At 51.1% G+C, this 20,786-nt stretch overlaps 1 protein-coding gene and 1 long non-coding RNA gene across 4 annotated transcripts in view; one reads left to right on the forward strand and one right to left on the reverse strand.

Annotated features, from left to right (window-relative positions):
• Window positions 1–3,402: 3,402 nt before the first annotated feature.
• si:dkey-230p4.1 (trichohyalin) overlaps window positions 3,403–20,786 on the reverse strand; it is a 55,871-nt gene continuing 38,487 nt past the window's right edge. Inside the window, exons 19-28 of the mRNA XM_051959379.1 lie at window positions 20,337–20,464; window positions 19,043–19,818; window positions 15,912–18,932; window positions 13,953–14,564; window positions 13,811–13,876; window positions 5,373–5,525; window positions 5,063–5,212; window positions 4,814–4,867; window positions 4,656–4,718; window positions 3,403–4,572 (exon numbers count right to left, since the gene is read on the reverse strand). Coding sequence (XP_051815339.1) covers window positions 4,345–4,572; window positions 4,656–4,718; window positions 4,814–4,867; window positions 5,063–5,212; window positions 5,373–5,525; window positions 13,811–13,876; window positions 13,953–14,564; window positions 15,912–18,932; window positions 19,043–19,818; window positions 20,337–20,464 — 5,251 coding nt within the window. The 3' untranslated portion in view covers window positions 3,403–4,344. The remainder of the gene's footprint in view (window positions 4,573–4,655; window positions 4,719–4,813; window positions 4,868–5,062; window positions 5,213–5,372; window positions 5,526–13,810; window positions 13,877–13,952; window positions 14,565–15,911; window positions 18,933–19,042; window positions 19,819–20,336; window positions 20,465–20,786) is intronic.
• On the forward strand, window positions 6,067–7,252 carry LOC127537067 (uncharacterized). Of its 3 annotated transcripts, none has more exons than XR_007946496.1 (4): window positions 6,067–6,079; window positions 6,491–6,616; window positions 6,713–6,832; window positions 7,103–7,252. It is a non-coding gene; the product is annotated as an uncharacterized LOC127537067 (long non-coding RNA). The 3 variants fall into 3 exon arrangements; XR_007946495.1 differs by lacking the exons at window positions 6,067–6,079; window positions 6,491–6,616 and adding exons at window positions 6,231–6,271; window positions 6,413–6,436; XR_007946494.1 differs by lacking the exons at window positions 6,067–6,079; window positions 6,491–6,616 and adding exons at window positions 6,260–6,292; window positions 6,413–6,436.

Genomic DNA, 20,786 nt, shown 5'->3' on the forward strand with positions numbered 1-20,786 from the left:
CCGATACCCCGCTGGGATAAAGAACGAGATGGAAGCCACTGATACAAGACAAGGAAGGTCCTCACATCACAGGGAGGGTTTGATCCCGAGTTCAGCACTCTGAGGTTGGACAGGAAGCTGTCTGAGGATTGGTGAGCGTCCACACCACCGTCCAGGATGAAGCAGCTGACATCCAGGAGTATGTCCTGAAGATGGTCTCCAAGGAGAGCTGCTGAGTGAATACTTCAGGCAACAGGAGGTCCAACCATCATGAATACACGCAACACGGTCTCACGGGGATTCGTGAAACTGTCACGTCAGTTTTTGTTTCGGTTTCGTGCGCACCAACACGATGTCGTCATGTTTTTCGTGCCGCTCACCACGAGCGAAACCCGCTGTGGTAATCACATCTGAAAGTGGTTTATACCGGCGGATTTATGACGATCTAAGCTGTCCATCGGCGTTTGCGGCCGCCGCTGTGGCCGCCGCTTCGGCCGCCCCACATTCTTTAAATTCCTATGCAAATTCGGCGGATTCATGACGATCTAAGCTGTCCATCGGCGTTTGCGGCCGCCGCCGCGGCCGCCGGATATCCGGCCACAACAGCGGCCGGATCACATCTGAAAGTGGTTTATACCGGCGGATTCATGACGATTTAAGCTGTCCATCGGCGTTTGCGGCCGCCGCCGTGGCCGCTGCTGCAACCGGATGTCTGGCGGCTGCAATGGCTGCTGCGGCATCAGCCGCAAACGCCGATGGACAGCTTAGATCGTCATGAATCCGCCGAATTTGCATAGGAATTTAAAGAATGTCCGGCGGCCGAAGCGGCGGCCGCGACGGCGGCCACAAACGCCAATGGACAGCTTAGATCGTCATGAATCCGCCGGTATAAACCACTTTCAGATGTGATTACCACAGCGGGTTTCGCTCGTGGTGAGCGGCACGAAAAACATGACGACATCGTGTTGGTGCGCACGAAACCGAAACAAAAACTGACGTGACAGTTTCACGAATCCCCGTGAGACCGGGCTGATACATGAGCTCCTCCACGTCATGTACCACCACTAGATGCAGGAAGTGGCTGATATCAGGCTGGAAAGGGCTGGACTGAAGCACTGATCATAGCTGCACGAGAACAGGTCCTCAGGGATCTACTAGACCAGGCAGGACCATGGCGGGTGAAGATGCTCCTCAGATAGTTCAGCACGTAGTAGAGGGGTGGAGGATGCTGGCAGGACAAGATTACTTGACCTCAAACGAGTAGGAGGCATCATGCACAGGAACATCTGCACCGAGTATGGGCTGGAAGTCCTAAGATCCAGGTGGAAGGCACCTCTCAAGGTGGTGGAGAACTGAGCTAAGAACCTGTGGGATAGAATGGTGGTGACTAACCAATTAGATGTCGTGTTGGTGGACAAACACCAGAAGAAGACAGTGGTGATAGATGTGGAGATACGAACAGAAAGGAAGAACATGAGAAGCTGGAGAAGATGTGGGGAGTAAAGGCAGCAGTGGCAATGGGAGCACTGAGCTAGAAACTGGAAGAAAACTTCTGAGGTCTGTCCAGAAGAGCGCTGGAACAGCTAACAGTCCCAGCCCTCTGGTGGAGGACCTGAAGTGGAAACACCCTGAGGGGGTGCGAAGGGGATTTAAAAAAATACTGAAGCATCGTCGCCCCCCGCTGGTAAGAGGACATGTATGTACATGTACATGTACATATACACACGTGGACAAAATTGTTGGTACCCCTCAGTTAAAGAAGGAAAAACCCACAATTCTCACTGAAATCACTTGAAACTCACAAAAGTAACAATAAATAAAAATTTATTGAAAATTAAATAATCAAAATCAGCCATCACTTTTGAATTGTTGATTAACATAATTATTTAAAAAAACAAACTAATGAAATAGGGCTGGACAAAAATGATGGTACCCATAACTTAATATTTTGTTGCACAACCTTTTGAGGCAATCACTGCAATTAAACGATTTCTGTATTTGTCAATGAGCGTTCTGCAGCTGTCAACAGGTATTTTGGCCCACTCCTCATGAGCAAACAGCTCCAGTTGTCTCAGGTTTGATGGGTGTCTTCTCCAAATGGCATGTTTCAGCTCCTTCCACATATGTTCAATGGGATTCAGATCTGGGCTCATAGAAGGCCACTTTAGAATAGTCCAACGCTTTTCTCTCAGCCATTCTTGGGTGTTTTTGGCTGTGTGTTTTGGATGGTTGTCCTGTTGGAAGACCCATGACCTGCGACTGAGACCAAGCTTTCTGACACGAGGCAGCACATTTCTCTCCAGAATGCCTTGATAGTCTTCAGATTTCATCGTACCTTGCACACTTTCAAGACACCCTGTGCCAGATGCAGCAAAGCAGCCCCAAAACATTACTGAGCCTCCTCCATGTTTCACCGTAGGGACAGTGTTCTTTTCTTCGTATGCTTGGTTTTTGAGTCTATGAACATAGAGTTGATGTGCCTTACCAAAAAGCTCCAGTTTGGTCTCATCTGTCCAAAGGACATTCTCCCAGAAGCTTTGTGGCTTGTCAACATGCATTTTTGCAAATTCCAGTCTGGCTTTTTTATGAGTTTTTTTCAGCAGTGGTGTCCTCCTTGGTCGTCTCCCATGAAGTCCACTTTGGCTCAAACAACGACGAATGGTGCGATCTGACACTGATGTACCTTGGCCTTGGAGTTCACCTTTAATTTCTTTGGAGGTTGCTCTGGGCTCTTTGGATACAATTCCAACGATCCGTCTCTTCAATTTGTCATCAATTTTCCTCTTGCGGCCACGTCCAGGGAGGTTGGCTACTGTCCCGTGGGTCTTGAACTTCTGAATAATATGAGCCACTGTTGTCACAGGAACTTCAAGCTGTTTAGAGATGGTCTTATAGCCTTTACCTTTAAGATGTTTGTCTATCATTTTTTTTCGGATGTCCTGGGACAATTCTCTCCTTCGCTTTCTGTTGTCCATGTTCAGTGTGGTACACACCTTTTCACCAAACAGCAGGGTGACTACTTGTCTCCCTTTAAATAGGCAGACTGACTGATTATGAGTTTGGAAACACCTGTGATGTCAATTAAATGACACACCTGAGTTAATCATGTCACTCTGGTCAAATAGTTTTCAATCTTTTATAGAGGTACCATCATTTTTGTCCAGGCCTGTTTCATTAGTTTGTTTTTTTAAATAATTATGTTAATCAACAATTCAAAAGTAATGGCTGTTTTTGATTATTTAATTTTCAATAAATTTTTATTTATTGTTACTTTTGTGAGTTTCAAGTGATTTCAGTGAGAATTGTGGGTTTTTCCTTCTTTAACTGAGGGGTACCAACAATTTTGTCCATGTGTGTACATGTACATTTCATAATATTTAATGAGTGCAGAAGTAACAGCAGATAACAGAAGATCAGTTCAGATCATTTAGAAAAACTTCAGTTTTATTGAACAGAAACACACATCGGACCTCCAGCTCAGACTGGAGCATCATGGGAAACGTAGTCAGATGTCTGACTCAGAATATAAACAGATGTAAAAACAAACAATAAATAAGTGAACATGAGAAATAACTGGTTCAGACACACATTTAACTGAAGCTGCAGCTCATCAATACTTTATCAATCAGCTGCTGAAAGGTCAACAAATACTGGAACCGAATAATTTAATAGTTGATTCAGAGCAGAGCTGCAGCTCTGGACAGACGTGGAGCTACAGAGGCCTGGAAGGATCAGGATTCATCTCTGGAGGACTTCAGTGTTTCTTCTACTGAACTGCAGGCAGTGTTTACTCAGAGAGACCGACACGAAAACCAAGAAAACAAACCAAACAGAGAACAGAGGAGCAGGATGGAGAGCCATCCAGCATGGAGAAACATCTACAGATGATGAGCAGAGTAGAGAGGAAACATGGAGATAGAAGAACATCTACAGGATGAGGAGATGGTAGAAGGTTAAGGAGAAACCAACTGGAGGTTCTGGAAACGTCTTCCAGAACCTCCAGTTGGTTTCTCCTGAAGCTCCTACCATCTCCAGGACCTGGATGACAGAACCTCCACAGAAGTCTGAGGAGACAACAGTAGTCCAGAGTTTAACATCTGAGGAGACATGGTGGTTCCAGTTCTTTACTTCTTGTTCTGGTTCCTCAGATCTGCAGGACTTTAGATTCCAGTGAAATGAAACAGGAACCGTGTGAAGGAACCGGATTATCTCTGAAGACATCAGATCTGAAGACAGCAGCAACTCTGCAGGACATTTACAGGTGATGCAAACAGCCAATCAGAAGGAGGCTCTACACCTGTTCTTTCACAAACTCATCCAGGTGTTCCTGTTGAGCTTTAAAGTCTCAGTGTTTATCTGGAGGCGCTACGATTGGCTGAGGGACATCCGAAGCTCCTCCTCCCTCAGGCTGCGGTCCAATCGCTGCGTCTCAGACTGCAGGACGGACGGGATTGGGCGACGTGTGACAGCGTCCAGCGAGTCGTTGAGGTCATGTCTCAGTGATAGCAGCCATTGGCTGTTTCTGGACGACTGCTGGATAAACTCCACCCTCTGCTGCTGGTCTTCAGCCAATGACAGGCGGAGCTGATTCACCTGGGGGGAGGAGACAGTGACATCATCATCATCAGCACACACCTGACACCTCAACACACCTGGAACTGTTGTTCTGCTCTCACCTGGTCCTCAAGCTCCCTCACTCTGCTCCTCAGGTGTTGTTCTTCTGTGGTGTCAGCTGACTCCTGAACACAAAACATGCAAAATCAGTTTCACCTGCAGGACTATGGACAGGTAACGGCAGTTTAACACAGCAGCTGTGAGAGGAGCAGAGACTCACTTGAGATCTGTTGCCTGTCAGTTGCTGTCTGAGCCTCCAACGCTCCGCCTCCACCTGAAGCACAACAGGAAATACACTCAGTTTACCTGCCCAGGTGTGTGTACCTGTCTCACAGTGTCTCAGGTGTGTGTACCTGTCTCACAGTGTCTCAGGTGTGTGTACCTGTCTCACAGTGTCTCAGGTGTGTGTACCTGTCTCACAGTGTCTCAGGTGTGTGTACCTGTCTCACAGTGTCTCAGGTGTGTGTACCTGTCTCAGAGTCTCCCTCAGAGTGTCTCTGTCTGTCCTCAGTTTGTCCCTCTGAGTCTCCAGGTGTGAGTTCTTCTTGTTCAGTCGTTTCTGGTCCAGTTCAAGTGCAGCCACCAAACGCTGGAGAACCACCAACCTGTCCTCTACAGCCTGGACACACACACACACACACACACACACACACACACACACACACACACACACACACACAGAGTTAACTTTAAGGTGTTTCAGATGTAGACCTCTCCACCAATCAGCTTCCTGCCACTCTTTGCTGTCTCAATAATCGACCAATCAGAGACATGCTGACCTCCTCTGTGTTAGGCCCCGCCCCTGAGCTCTGGTCCTGTTGGTGGACTCTCTCCCTGTAGCCAATCAGAGCTGCCTCTGTTTGCTCCAAAGCCAAATGAACTCTGTCCCTTTCCGTCTCCAGCTCACCTGTCTTCTGGGTCAGAGAATACACCTGTACAGTAACACAGAGACATTAGTCCAGTAATCCAGTAAACTGAGCAGCAGGTTAAGGTTGGAGAACAGCTGAAGGTTGGAGGAGAACAGGTGAAGGTTGGAGAACAGGTGAAGGTTGGAGAACAGGTGAAGGTTGGAGGAGAACAGGTGAAGGTTGGAGAACAGGTGAAGGTTGGAGAACAGCTGAAGGTTGGAGGAGAACAGGTGAAGGTTGGAGAACAGGTGAAGGTTGGAGAACAGCTGAAGGTTGGAGGAGAACAGGTGAAGGTTGGAGAACAGGTGAAGGTTGGAGAACAGGTGAAGGATGGAGGAGAACAGGTGAAGGTTGGAGAACAGCTGAAGGTTGGAGGAGAACAGGTGAAGGTTGGAGAGCAGGTGAAGGATGGAGGAGAATAGGTGAAGGTTGGAGGAGAACAGGTGAAGGTTGGAGGAGAACAGGTGAAGGTTGGAGAACAGGTGAAGGTTGGAGAACAGGTGAAGGTTGGAGAACAGGTGAAGGATGGAGGAGAACAGGTGAAGGTTGGAGAACAGCTGAAGGTTGGAGGAGAACAGGTGAAGGTTGGAGAACAGGTGAAGGTTGGAGAACAGCTGAAGGTTGGAGGAGAACAGGTGAAGGTTGGAGAACAGGTGAAGGTTGGAGAACAGGTGAAGGATGGAGGAGAACAGGTGAAGGTTGGAGAACAGCTGAAGGTTGGAGGAGAACAGGTGAAGGTTGGAGAGCAGGTGAAGGATGGAGGAGAATAGGTGAAGGTTGGAGGAGAACAGGTGAAGGTTGGAGGAGAACAGGTGAAGGTTGGAGAACAGGTGAAGGATGGAGGAGAACAGGTGAAGGTTGGAGGAGAACAGGTGAAGGTTGGAGAACAGGTGAAGGATGGAGGAGAACAGGTGAAGGTTGGAGAACAGCTGAAGGTTGGAGGAGAACAGGTGAAGGTTGGAGAGCAGGTGAAGGATGGAGGAGAACAGGTGAAGGTTGGAGAGCAGGTGAAGGATGGAGGAGAATAGGTGAAGGTTGGAGGAGAATAGGTGAAGGTTGGAGGAGAACAGGTGAAGGTTGAAGAAAAGCTGGAGGGTGGAGGAGAACAGCTGAAGGTTGGAGAACAGCTGGAGGTTGGAGGAGAACAGGTGAAGGTTGGAGAACAGGTGAAGGATGGAGGAGAACAGGTGAAGGTTGGAGAACAGCTGGAGGTTGGAGGAGAACAGGTGAAGGTTGGAGAGCAGGTGAAGGATGGAGGAGAATAGGTGAAGGTTGGAGGAGAACAGGTGAAGGTTGAAGAAAAGCTGGAGGGTGGAGGAGAACAGCTGAAGGTTGGAGAACAGCTGAAGTCTGGAGAACAGCTGAAGGTTGGAGAACAGCTGGAGGTTGGAGGAGAACAGGTGAAGGTTGGAGGAGAACAGGTGAAGGTTGGAGAACAGGTGAAGGTTGGAGGAGAACAGGTGAAGGTTGGAGAACAGCTGGAGGTTGGAGGAGAACAGGTGAAGGTTGGAGGAGAACAGGTGAAGGTTGGAGAACAGGTGAAGGTTGGAGGAGAACAGGTGAAGGTTGGAGAACAGCTGGAGGTTGGAGAACAGCTGAAGGTTGGAGAGCAGGTGAAGGTTGGAGGAGAACAGGTGGAGGTTGGAGAACAGCTGGAGGTTGGAGGAGAACAGGTGGAGGTTGGAGAACAGCTGGAGGTTGGAGGAGAACAGGTGAAGGTTGGAGAACAGGTGAAGGTTGGAGGAGAACAGGTGAAGGTTGGAGGAGAACAGGTGAAGGTTGGAGGAGAACAGGTGAAGGTTGGAGAACAGCTGAAGGTTGGAGGAGAACAGGTGAAGGTTGGAGGAGAACAGGTGAAGGTTGGAGAACAGCTGAAGGTTGGAGGAGAACAGGTGAAGGTTGGAGAACAGGTGAAGGATGGAGGAGAACAGGTGAAGGTTGGAGAACAGGTGAAGGTTGGAGAACAGCTGGAGGTTGGAGGAGAACAGGTGAAGGTTGGAGAACAGGTGAAGGTTGGAGGAGAACAGGTGAAGGTTGGAGGAGAACAGGTGAAGGTTGGAGGAGAACAGGTGAAGGTTGGAGAACAGCTGAAGGTTGGAGGAGAACAGGTGAAGGTTGGAGGAGAACAGGTGAAGGTTGGAGAACAGCTGAAGGTTGGAGGAGAACAGGTGAAGGTTGGAGAACAGGTGAAGGATGGAGGAGAACAGGTGAAGGTTGGAGAACAGCTGAAGGTTGGAGGAGAACAGGTGAAGGTTGGAGAGCAGGTGAAGGATGGAGGAGAATAGGTGAAGGTTGGAGGAGAACAGGTGAAGGTTGAAGAAAAGCTGGAGGGTGGAGGAGAACAGCTGAAGGTTGGAGAACAGCTGAAGTCTGGAGAACAGCTGAAGGTTGGAGAGCAGGTGAAGGATGGAGGAGAATAGGTGAAGGTTGGAGGAGAACAGGTGAAGGTTGGAGAACAGGTGGAGGAGAACAGCTGAAGGTTGGAGAACAGCTGGAGGTTGGAGGAGAACAGGTGAAGGTTGGAGGAGAACAGGTGAAGGTTGGAGAACAGGTGAAGGTTGGAGGAGAACAGGTGAAGGTTGGAGAACAGCTGGAGGTTGGAGGAGAACAGGTGAAGGTTGGAGAACAGGTGAAGGTTGGAGGAGAACAGGTAAAGGTTGGAGAACAGCTGGAGGTTGGAGAACAGCTGAAGGTTGGAGAGCAGGTGAAGGATGGAGGAGAATAGGTGAAGGTTGGAGGAGAACAGGTGAAGGTTGAAGAAAAGCTGGAGGGTGGAGGAGAACAGCTGAAGGTTGGAGAACAGCTGAAGGTTGGAGAGCAGGTGAAGGTTGGAGGAGAACTGGTGGAGGTTGGAGAACAGCTGGAGGTTGGAGGAGAACAGGTGGAGGTTGGAGAACAGCTGGAGGTTGGAGAACAGCTGGAGGTTGGAGGAGAACAGGTGGAGGTTGGAGAACAGGTGGAGGGTGGAGGAGAACAGGTGAAGGTTGGAGAACAGGTGAAGGTTGGAGAACAGCTGGAGGTTGGAGGAGAACAGGTGAAGGTTGGAGAACAGGTGAAGGTTGGAGAACAGCTGGAGGTTGGAGGAGAACAGGTGAAGGTTGGAGAACAGGTGAAGGTTGGAGAACAGCTGGAGGTTGGAGGAGAACAGGTGGAGGTTGGAGAACAGGTAGAGGGTGGAGGAGAACTGGTGAAGGTTGGAGAACAGGTGGAGGTTGGAGAACAGCTGGAGGTTGGAGGAGAACAGGTGAAGGTTGGAGAACAGGTGAAGGTTGGAGGAGAGCAGGTGAAGGATGGAGGAGAATAGGTGAAGGTTGGAGGAGAACAGGTGAAGGTTGAAGAAAAGCTGGAGGGTGGAGGAGAACAGCTGAAGGTTGGAGAACAGCTGAAGTCTGGAGAACAGCTGAAGGTTGGAGAACAGCTGGAGGTTGGAGGAGAACAGGTGAAGGTTGGAGGAGAACAGGTGAAGGTTGGAGAACAGGTGAAGGTTGGAGGAGAACAGGTGAAGGTTGGAGAACAGCTGGAGGTTGGAGGAGAACAGGTGAAGGTTGGAGGAGAACAGGTGAAGGTTGGAGAACAGGTGAAGGTTGGAGGAGAACAGGTGAAGGTTGGAGAACAGCTGGAGGTTGGAGAACAGCTGAAGGTTGGAGAGCAGGTGAAGGTTGGAGGAGAACAGGTGGAGGTTGGAGAACAGCTGGAGGTTGGAGGAGAACAGGTGGAGGTTGGAGAACAGCTGGAGGTTGGAGGAGAACAGGTGAAGGTTGGAGAACAGGTGAAGGTTGGAGAACAGCTGGAGGTTGGAGGAGAACAGGTGGAGGTTGGAGAACAGGTGGAGGGTGGAGGAGAACAGGTGAAGGTTGGAGAACAGGTGAAGGTTGGAGAACAGGTGAAGGTTGGAGGAGAACAGGTGAAGGTTGGAGGAGAACAGGTGAAGGTTGGAGGAGAACAGGTGAAGGTTGGAGAACAGCTGAAGGTTGGAGGAGAACAGGTGAAGGTTGGAGGAGAACAGGTGAAGGTTGGAGGAGAACAGGTGAAGGTTGGAGAACAGGTGAAGGTTGGAGGAGAACAGGTGAAGGTTGGAGAACAGGTGAAGGATGGAGGAGAACAGGTGAAGGTTGGAGAACAGCTGAAGGTTGGAGGAGAACAGGTGAAGGTTGGAGAGCAGGTGAAGGATGGAGGAGAATAGGTGAAGGTTGGAGGAGAACAGGTGAAGGTTGAAGAAAAGCTGGAGGGTGGAGGAGAACAGCTGAAGGTTGGAGAACAGCTGAAGTCTGGAGAACAGCTGAAGGTTGGAGAGCAGGTGAAGGATGGAGGAGAATAGGTGAAGGTTGGAGAACAGCTGAAGGTTGGAGGAGAACAGGTGAAGGTTGGAGAGCAGGTGAAGGATGGAGGAGAATAGGTGAAGGTTGGAGGAGAACAGGTGAAGGTTGAAGAAAAGCTGGAGGGTGGAGGAGAACAGCTGAAGGTTGGAGAACAGCTGAAGTCTGGAGAACAGCTGAAGGTTGGAGAGCAGGTGAAGGATGGAGGAGAATAGGTGAAGGTTGGAGGAGAACAGGTGAAGGTTGGAGAACAGGTGGAGGAGAACAGCTGAAGGTTGGAGAACAGCTGGAGGTTGGAGGAGAACAGGTGAAGGTTGGAGGAGAACAGGTGAAGGTTGGAGAACAGGTGAAGGTTGGAGGAGAACAGGTGAAGGTTGGAGAACAGCTGGAGGTTGGAGGAGAACAGGTGAAGGTTGGAGAACAGGTGAAGGTTGGAGGAGAACAGGTGAAGGTTGGAGAACAGCTGGAGGTTGGAGAACAGCTGAAGGTTGGAGAGCAGGTGAAGGATGGAGGAGAATAGGTGAAGGTTGGAGGAGAACAGGTGAAGGTTGAAGAAAAGCTGGAGGGTGGAGGAGAACAGCTGAAGGTTGGAGAGCAGGTGAAGGTTGGAGGAGAACTGGTGGAGGTTGGAGAACAGCTGGAGGTTGGAGGAGAACAGGTGGAGGTTGGAGAACAGCTGGAGGTTGGAGAACAGCTGGAGGTTGGAGGAGAACAGGTGGAGGTTGGAGAACAGGTGGAGGGTGGAGGAGAACAGGTGAAGGTTGGAGAACAGGTGAAGGTTGGAGAACAGCTGGAGGTTGGAGGAGAACAGGTGAAGGTTGGAGAACAGGTGAAGGTTGGAGAACAGCTGGAGGTTGGAGGAGAACAGGTGAAGGTTGGAGAACAGGTGAAGGTTGGAGAACAGCTGGAGGTTGGAGGAGAACAGGTGGAGGTTGGAGAACAGGTAGAGGGTGGAGGAGAACTGGTGAAGGTTGGAGAACAGGTGGAGGTTGGAGAACAGCTGGAGGTTGGAGGAGAACAGGTGAAGGTTGGAGAACAGGTGAAGGTTGGAGGAGAGCAGGTGAAGGATGGAGGAGAATAGGTGAAGGTTGGAGGAGAACAGGTGAAGGTTGAAGAAAAGCTGGAGGGTGGAGGAGAACAGCTGAAGGTTGGAGAACAGCTGAAGTCTGGAGAACAGCTGAAGGTTGGAGAACAGCTGGAGGTTGGAGGAGAACAGGTGAAGGTTGGAGGAGAACAGGTGAAGGTTGGAGAACAGGTGAAGGTTGGAGGAGAACAGGTGAAGGTTGGAGAACAGCTGGAGGTTGGAGGAGAACAGGTGAAGGTTGGAGGAGAACAGGTGAAGGTTGGAGAACAGGTGAAGGTTGGAGGAGAACAGGTGAAGGTTGGAGAACAGCTGGAGGTTGGAGAACAGCTGAAGGTTGGAGAGCAGGTGAAGGTTGGAGGAGAACAGGTGGAGGTTGGAGAACAGCTGGAGGTTGGAGGAGAACAGGTGGAGGTTGGAGAACAGCTGGAGGTTGGAGGAGAACAGGTGAAGGTTGGAGAACAGGTGAAGGTTGGAGAACAGCTGGAGGTTGGAGGAGAACAGGTGGAGGTTGGAGAACAGGTGGAGGGTGGAGGAGAACAGGTGAAGGTTGGAGAACAGGTGAAGGTTGGAGAACAGGTGAAGGTTGGAGGAGAACAGGTGAAGGTTGGAGGAGAACAGGTGAAGGTTGGAGGAGAACAGGTGAAGGTTGGAGAACAGCTGAAGGTTGGAGGAGAACAGGTGAAGGTTGGAGGAGAACAGGTGAAGGTTGGAGAACAGCTGAAGGTTGGAGGAGAACAGGTGAAGGTTGGAGAACAGGTGAAGGATGGAGGAGAACAGGTGAAGGTTGGAGAACAGCTGAAGGTTGGAGGAGAACAGGTGAAGGTTGGAGAGCAGGTGAAGGATGGAGGAGAATAGGTGAAGGTTGGAGGAGAACAGGTGAAGGTTGAAGAAAAGCTGGAGGGTGGAGGAGAACAGCTGAAGGTTGGAGAACAGCTGAAGTCTGGAGAACAGCTGAAGGTTGGAGAGCAGGTGAAGGATGGAGGAGAATAGGTGAAGGTTGGAGGAGAACAGGTGAAGGTTGGAGAACAGGTGGAGGAGAACAGCTGAAGGTTGGAGAACAGCTGGAGGTTGGAGGAGAACAGGTGAAGGTTGGAGGAGAACAGGTGAAGGTTGGAGAACAGGTGAAGGTTGGAGGAGAACAGGTGAAGGTTGGAGAACAGCTGGAGGTTGGAGGAGAACAGGTGAAGGTTGGAGAACAGGTGAAGGTTGGAGGAGAACAGGTGAAGGTTGGAGAACAGCTGGAGGTTGGAGAACAGCTGAAGGTTGGAGAGCAGGTGAAGGATGGAGGAGAATAGGTGAAGGTTGGAGGAGAACAGGTGAAGGTTGAAGAAAAGCTGGAGGGTGGAGGAGAACAGCTGAAGGTTGGAGAGCAGGTGAAGGTTGGAGGAGAACTGGTGGAGGTTGGAGAACAGCTGGAGGTTGGAGGAGAACAGGTGGAGGTTGGAGAACAGCTGGAGGTTGGAGAACAGCTGGAGGTTGGAGGAGAACAGGTGGAGGTTGGAGAACAGGTGGAGGGTGGAGGAGAACAGGTGAAGGTTGGAGAACAGGTGAAGGTTGGAGAACAGCTGGAGGTTGGAGGAGAACAGGTGAAGGTTGGAGAACAGGTGAAGGTTGGAGAACAGCTGGAGGTTGGAGGAGAACAGGTGAAGGTTGGAGAACAGGTGAAGGTTGGAGAACAGCTGGAGGTTGGAGGAGAACAGGTGGAGGTTGGAGAACAGGTAGAGGGTGGAGGAGAACTGGTGAAGGTTGGAGAACAGGTGGAGGTTGGAGAACAGCTGGAGGTTGGAGAACAGGTGGAGGTTGGAGAACAGGTGAAGGTTGGAGAACAGTTGGAGGGTGGAGAACAGGTGAAGGTTGGAGGAGAACAGGTGAAGGTTGGAGAACAGCTGGAGGTTGGAGAACAGGTGGAGGTTGGAGGAGAACAGGTGAAGGTTGGAGAACAGCTGAAGTCTGGAGAACAGCTGAAGGTTGGAGAGCAGGTGAAGGATGGAGGAGAATAGGTGAAGGTTGGAGGAGAACAGGTGAAGGTTGGAGAACAGCTGAAGGTTGGAGGAGAACAGGTGAAGGTTGGAGAACAGCTGGAGGTTGGAGGAGAACAGGTGAAGGTTGGAGGAGAACAGGTGAAGGTTGGAGAACAGGTGAAGGTTGGAGGAGAACAGGTGAAGGTTGGAGAACAGCTGGAGGTTGGAGGAGAACAGGTGAAGGTTGGAGAACAGCTGGAGGTTGGAGAACAGCTGAAGGTTGGAGAGCAGGTGAAGGATGGAGGAGAATAGGTGAAGGTTGGAGGAGAACAGGTGAAGGTTGAAGAAAAGCTGGAGGGTGGAGGAGAACAGCTGAAGGTTGGAGAGCAGGTGAAGGTTGGAGGAGAACAGGTGGAGGTTGGAGAACAGCTGGAGGTTGGAGGAGAACAGGTGGAGGTTGGAGAACAGCTGGAGGTTGGAGGAGAACAGGTGAAGGTTGGAGAACAGGTGAAGGTTGGAGAACAGCTGGAGGTTGGAGGAGAACAGGTGGAGGTTGGAGAACAGGTGGAGGGTGGAGGAGAACAGGTGAAGGTTGGAGAACAGGTGAAGGTTGGAGGAGAACAGGTGAAGGTTGGAGAACAGCTGGAGGTTGGAGAACAGCTGGAGGTTGGAGGAGAACAGGTGAAGGTTGGAGAACAGGTGAAGGTTGGAGGAGAACAGGTGGAGGTTGGAGGAGAACAGGTGAAGGTTGGAGAACAGGTGGAGGTTGGAGGAGAACAGGTGAAGGTTGGAGAACAGGTGGAGGTTGGAGAACAGCTGGAGGTTGGAGAACACCTGGAGGTTGGAGGAGAACAGGTGAAGGTTGGAGAACAGGTGGAGGTTGGAGGAGAACAGGTGGAGGTTGGAGGAGAACAGGTGAAGGATGGGGAACAGGTGAGTGTTTGTTACCTGAGCTTCTCTCTCCCTCAGCAGCCTCCTGATCTCCTCCTTCTCCTGCTGCAGAGAGGAGACCTGCTGGAAACCAGAGCACACCCAGTGTTCATCATGAGGAGGTCATGGAGGAGATCTGGATGTTTCTATAAACCCTCACCTCCTTCTCCTCCGTCAGAGAGGAGATCTGGGAGTTCTGCTCCTCCACGGTGGTTCTGACCCGGCTCAGCTCAGCACGGCTCTCCTCCAGCCTGGACCTCCACTCCTGCTCTCTGGTCTTCAGTGTCTGGATCTCTGTGTTGAGAGCGTTCAGCTTCTCCCGCTGCTGCTCCTCCATCTCCTCCATCCTGCTCCTCCACTTCCCCTCGGCCTCCTGGTGCTCCTCCATCACCTCCCTCTTCCTCCTCTCCAGGGCCTTGGCTCTGACTCTCAGCTCCTCCAACTCTCCTCTCCTCTCCTCCACCTCCTCCTTCTTCTTCTTGAGAGTGCTCCTCAGACATTCCCCTCGGCGTGGCTCTCCTGAACGTGGACGAAGGAGCAGTTCAACATAAACCTGAAGATAAAGTGGTGTGAGGAGTCCAGGAGGTGCTGTACCTGCAGCAGGACTTTCAGTGTGGTCATCTCCTCCAGCGCTGCCCTCAGACCCTCCTTCATCTGCTGCGTCTCCTCCTCCTTCACCTCCTTCCTGGCTTGCTCTCGGCTCAGACTCAGACCAGACAGCTGCAGCAGACATGGAGGAGGTTAGATGTTTACAGGAGGTGTTCCTCAGGGTTTACAGAGAAGATCCTGTCTCCTCAGGACTGGATCATCTCCATGATGATGATCTGGTTGTTCTGCTGTTCGAAGTTACACTCAATAAACACCAATGTGTTCTCAGTGCAGATAAATGACAGAACTAGATTCAGGATGTTCAGCAGAAACAGATACAGAGATGATTCCAACCTGGTTCTCCATGGAGGAACATTTATTCTACTCTGATCCTCATATAAGAAGAAATAGTCCAGAGTTACAGATAGAAGATATAAACACAGACCACGTATCCATCAGAGATAGCAGGATTAACTGAGCAGCTCGTCAGGACCAAACATAAAAACACATTCTGCCCTTTCTGCATCATCAGCTGAACACGTGGGTTTCCATGGCAACATCCAGCTGTCCTGCTGTAACTACAGGACTTCATTCATTAACAGAACATGATTAACTAGAAAAGCACTCGGAGAGCGCATACCTCCGCCATGCCGTTTGTCTGTCTGTCCGTCTGTGTGTCCGTCTGAGTGTGTGTGTGTGTCTGTTTGTCTGTTAACAGCATAACTCAAAAAGTCAAGGACGGACTTTCACCAAATTTTTTACAGGATGTCTGGAAGAGCAAGAGTAAGAATCGATTAGATTTTGGAGGTGATCCGAATCACCGTCTGGATCCAGGAATTTTTTGAAGGTCGAAGGACAATTGAGAGATGGCCACCAGGCGGCCATCTCTCAATTGTCCTTCGACCTTCAAAAAATTCCTGGATCCAGACGGTGATTCGGATCACCTCCAAAATCTAATCGATTCTTACTCTTGCTCTTCCAGACATCCTGTAAAAATTTGGTGAAAATCCATCCATGACTTTTTGAGTTATGCTGTTAACAGACAAACAGACAGACAGACACACACACACACAGACGGACGGACAGACAGACAGACAAACTCCGGTGATTACATAACCTCCTGGCGGAGGTAATAACGTTCACAGATAAAACATCAGCTGAGAATCTGGATCATCAGGAAAACATCTGGATAGATCTAAACTGGACCAGGATAGCTCCTCAGAATCAGTTACCATGGAGATCTAGCTCCTCAGCATCAGTTACCATGGAGATCCAGCTCCTCAGAATCAGTTACCATGGAGATCTGGCTCCTCAGCATCAGTTACCATGGAGATCTAGCTCCTCAGCATCAGTTACCATGGAGATCTAGCTCCTCAGCATCAGTTACCATGGAGATCTAGCAGGTTAAAACAGAGCCTCCTTCATGACACTGAAAACTTTTAGAATTGCTAGAAAAACAACAACAACAATAATAATATAACAAGGATAACAATAACAACAACAATAATAATACTAACAATAATATCAGTACCTGACTCTGCAGGGAGCTCAGGCTCTCCGTCATCTCCTCCACACGCTGCTGGACTCCTCTCAGTTCCTGCTGGACCTCCTCCTTCCTCTTCCTTTCCTGCTTCACCTCTTCTGTGAGGGCTGCTACATCTTGTCTTCTCTTCATCAGCTCGTCCTGTGCCTCCTTCTTCTCCTTTTCTTCTTTCTGCACCTCCTTCCTGAGCGTAGACACCTCCTCCCTGCTCCTCTGCATCTCCTCCTGTGTCCTCCGTAACTTCTCCTGGATCACCTCCTTCTCCTTCTGTTGATGTTGCAGCTCCTCTGTGATGACGGTAAGCTTGTTATCAGTCCTCCTCCTCTCCTCCTGGCTCCTCTTCATCTCCTTCGACCTCCACTCCTCCTCCTTATGTCTTTGCTTCTCCTTCAGTACATCCATCTCCTCCTGTGCCTCCTCCTTCTTCCTTTGTTCTTTTTGCACCTCCTCCTCTGTCCTCAGCAACTTCTGTTGTATCTCCTCGTTCTGTCTTTGCCGCTTCCTCAGCTCCTCTCTCATCCTCCTCAGTTCCTCCTGTGCCTCCACCCTCTCTCTCTGCACCTCCTCCTGTGTCCTCCGTAACTTCTCCTGGATCTCCTCCTTCTCCTTCTGTTGATGTTGCAGCTCCTCTGTGATGACGGTAAGCTTGCTATCAGTCCTCCTCCTCTCCTCCTGGCTCCTCTTCATCTCCTTTGACCTCCACTCCTCCTCCTTCTGTCTTTGCTCCTCCTTCAGTGCAGTTATCTCCTCCTGTATCTCCTCCTTGAGTCTTTGTTGTGTCCTCAGCTCCTCTCTGAGTGCAGACAGCTCCTCTCTCCTCCTCTTCAGCTCCTCTTGTGACTCCTCCCTCTCCGTCCTCTTCAGCTCCAGTGACAGTCCTGTCTTCTCCTCCTCCAGCTGTCTCACCCTGGACCTCTCTCTCTCATCCACTAACAGATGCTGACTCTTCTCAGGCTCCTCCATTGTCCTCTTCTCCTCTTTTCTCCTCAGCTCCTCCCACAGCTCCTCCATTTCTGTGTCCTTCTCTGTGAGCTTGTCTTCCAGTCTCCTCTTCTCCTCTCTCAGCCTCCTCAGCTCCTCCTGCCTCTCCTTCACTCTGTTCTCCAGGATTTTTCTCTCCTCCAGCGTCCTGCTCAGCTCCTGTCTTTGTTCCTTCACCTCCTTTTCTGCTTCTCCCCATCTGTCCTTCATCTTCCTCTTCTCCTCCTCCACCTCCCTCAGTCTGTCCTCCATCCTCCTCCTCCTGTCTTCCTCAGTTCGCCCCTGTTCCTCCCTCTGCCTGGTCTCCTCCTCTCTCTCCTCCAGCAGAGCTCTGAGCTGCTGCATCTCCTCCTCGGTCTGGGTGAGGAGGTGTTTGAGTTTGTTTGCCTCTGTCGCTCTGAACTCTGCCTCCTCCCTGCATTCCTTCAGCTCCTCCTCCAGGCGGTGCTGGTGCTCCTCCATCTGTCTGGTTCTCCTTCTGGCTCCGTCACTCTGGGTCCGGGCCTCCTGCAGCTCCTTGTCCTGGAAGGAGATCCTGCAGTCTTTCTGTCCTCCTCGTCTCCTCTCGTCCTCCAGCAGGGCCCTGGCTTGCTTCAGCAGCTCCTCCAGCTGCTCCTCCCTCTGCTCCTTCTGCCTAAGCCTGGCCTCCACCTCCTGCCGCTCTCTCTCTCCCTGCTCCTGTTGCTTCTGCAGCAGCCTCAGGTGCTTCCTCAGCTGCTGCGCCTCCTCCTCTTGCTCCCTGACAGCGCTGATCTGTCGCTCCAGGCTGCACTCCCTCCTCTGCACCTCCTCCTTTACCTCCTCGCACTCCTCGGTGGCCACGTTCAGCCTCACCCTCAGCAGCTCCATCTCCCCGACTCTCTCCTGCAGCCTCTCCATCAGCCTCCTGACCTCCTCCTCCTTCTCCTCATTTAGTCTGTCCACCTCCCTCTGTCTCTCCTCCTTCTCCTCCTTTAGTCTGTCCACCTCCCTCTGTCTCTCCTCCATCAGTCTGTCCACCTCCCTCTGTTTCTCCTCCTTTAGTCTGTCCACCTCCCTCTGTCTCTCCTCCAGTCTGTCCACCTCCCTCTGTTTCTCCTCCTTTAGTCTGTCCACCTCCCTCTGTCTCTCCTCCTTCTCCTCCTTTAGTCTGTCCACCTCCCTCTGTCTCTCCTCCATCAGTCTGTCCACCTCCCTCTGTTTCTCCTCCAGTCTGTCCACCTCCCTCTGTTTCTCCTCCTTTAGTCTGTCCACCTCCCTCTGTCTCTCCTCCAGTCTGTCCACCTCCCTCTGTCTCTCCTCCTTCTCCTCCATCAGTCTGTCCACCTCCCTCTGTCTCTCCTCCATCAGTCTGTCCACCTCCCTCTGTTTCTCCTCCAGTCTGTCCACCTCCCTCTGTTTCTCCTCCTTTAGTCTGTCCACCTCCCTCTGTCTCTCCTCCTTTAGTCTGTCCGCCTCCCTCTGTCTCTCCTCCATCAGTCTGTCCACCTCCCTCTGTCTCTCCTCCTTCTCCTCCTTTAGTCTGTCCACCTCCCTCTGTCTCTCCTCCATCAGTCTGTCCACCTCCCTCTGTCTCTCCTCCTTCTCCTCCTTTAGTCTGTCCACCTCCCTCTGTCTCTCCTCCTTCTCCTCCATCAGTCTGTCCACCTCCCTCTGTCTCTCCTCCTTTAGTCTGTCCACCTCCCTCTGTCTCTCCTCCTTCTCCATCAGTCTGTCCACCTCCCTCTGTCTCTCCTCCAGTCTGTCTACCTCCCTCTGTTTCTCCTCCTTCTCCTCCTTTAGTCTGTCCACCTCCCTCTGTCTCTCCTCCTTTAGTCTGTCCACCTCCCTCTGTCTCTCCTCCTTTAGTCTGTCCGCCTCCCTCTGTCTCTCCTCCATCAGTCTGTCCACCTCCCTCTGTCTCTCCTCCTTCTCCTCCTTTAGTCTGTCCACCTCCCTCTGTCTCTCCTCCATCAGTCTGTCCACCTCCCTCTGTCTCTCCTCCTTCTCCTCCTTTAGTCTGTCCACCTCCCTCTGTCTCTCCTCCTTCTCCTCCTTTAGTCTGTCCACCTCCCTCTGTCTCTCCTCCTTCTCCATCAGTCTGTCCACCTCCCTCTGTCTCTCCTCCAGTCTGTCTACCTCCCTCTGTTCTCCTCCTTCTCCTCCTTTAGTCTGTCCACCTCCCTCTGTCTCTCCTCCTTTAGTCTGTCCACCTCCCTCTGTCTCTCCTCCTTTAGTCTGTCCACCTCCCTCTGTCTCTCCTCCTTTAGTCTGTCCACCTCCCTCTGTCTCTCCTCCTTTAGTCTGTCCACCTCCCTCTGTCTCTCCTCCTTTAGTCTGTCCACCTCCCTCTGTCTCTCCTCCATCAGTCTGTCCACCTCCCTCTGTCTCTCCTCCTTCTCCTCCTTTAGTCTGTCCACCTCCCTCTGTCTCTCCTCCATCAGTCTGTCCACCTCCCTCTGTCTCTCCTCCTTCTCCTCCTTTAGTCTGTCCACCTCCCTCTGTCTCTCCTCCTTCTCCTCCATCAGTCTGTCCACCTCCCTCTGTCTCTCCTCCTTTAGTCTGTCCACCTCCCTCTGTCTCTCCTCCTTCTCCTCCTTTAGTCTGTCCACCTCCCTCTGTTTCTCCTCCATCAGTCTGTCCACTTCCTTCTGTCTCTCCTCCTTCTCCTCCTCCAGTCCCTCCATGCGTCTCCTCAGCACCTCCACCTCTCCATCTTTGGTTCCCAGCTCCTGGTTCAGAGCTTCTCTTTCTCTCTGCCAGGCCTCCTCCTCCTGCCTCCTCTCATCTTCTTGATCTCTTCTCCTTCTCCTCAGCTCCTCTACCTCCTCCGACAGTCTTTGAAGCTCCTCCTGCAGCTCCTCCTTCTGCACCTCACTGTTCTCCTTCCTCTCCTGCTCCTGTTCTCTCCTGGATGTCTCTCGCTCCAGTTCTCCTCTCAGGAACTCCACCTCACCTTCAGACAAACACAAGTTACTGCATGAATATCTCAGAGTACACCACAAGTACTACAAATACTACTATTACTGCTGGTACTACTACTGCTGAATACCTCAGAGAGTACACCATAAGTACTACAAATACTACTATTACTGCTGGTACTACTACTGCTGAATACCTCAGAGAGTACACCATAAGTACTACAAATACTACTACTATTGCATGAATACATCAGAGAGTACACCACAAGTACTACAAATACTACTACTACTGCTGGTACTACTACTGCTGAATACCTCACAGAGTACACCACAAGCAATACAAATACTACTACTACTGCATGAATACCTCAGAGAGTACACCACAAGTACTGCTGGTACTAATACTACTGGTATTGATACTACAGATACTAATACTACTAAAACTACTGGTACAGATACCAGAAGCTTTCTGGCTCTGGTTCTGGTTCTGGTTGGTGAAACAGTTTCCAGGTGAGCTCCAGGTGTTACTATGACAGTACAGGTGTGTTCTGACCCTGTAAGGTGAGCTTGGCCTCCTGGACCGTCTGGACGTGTCTGATGAGCTGACACCTGTCCACCTCCGACTGACTGAACTGCTTCTGCTGCTGACTGAGCTGCTGCTGGAGAGACACCGTCAGACACCTGCAAGAGAAGGAGGTTCAGGTGAAGGACAACAGGTAAACACATACACCTCAGTGTGGCCAGGTGTGCTGTATGCTTGTATAAACACATATAGTTACCCGTTTCTAGGTGTGCTCATGTTCAGGTCAGGCCCAAATGGACCTGCTACTGGTAACCCGTAACCCAGTACTACCTGCCCCAGGGTCGGGTTGTCAGCGACTAAACTGGCCCCCCACCACTTCTCGTAAAAGAAGTTGTGAGGAGGGTGGCTAGACACCATGCTGGAATAAAAACCAAGATCTGTCAAAGGGTGCCGGCTCAGGAGTGCCAATGGTGGCCATCC

The sequence above is a fragment of the Acanthochromis polyacanthus genome, chromosome 14 (genome assembly GCF_021347895.1).
Source record: "Acanthochromis polyacanthus isolate Apoly-LR-REF ecotype Palm Island chromosome 14, KAUST_Apoly_ChrSc, whole genome shotgun sequence".
In the NCBI taxonomy this organism is placed as follows: Eukaryota; Metazoa; Chordata; class Actinopteri; family Pomacentridae; genus Acanthochromis; species Acanthochromis polyacanthus.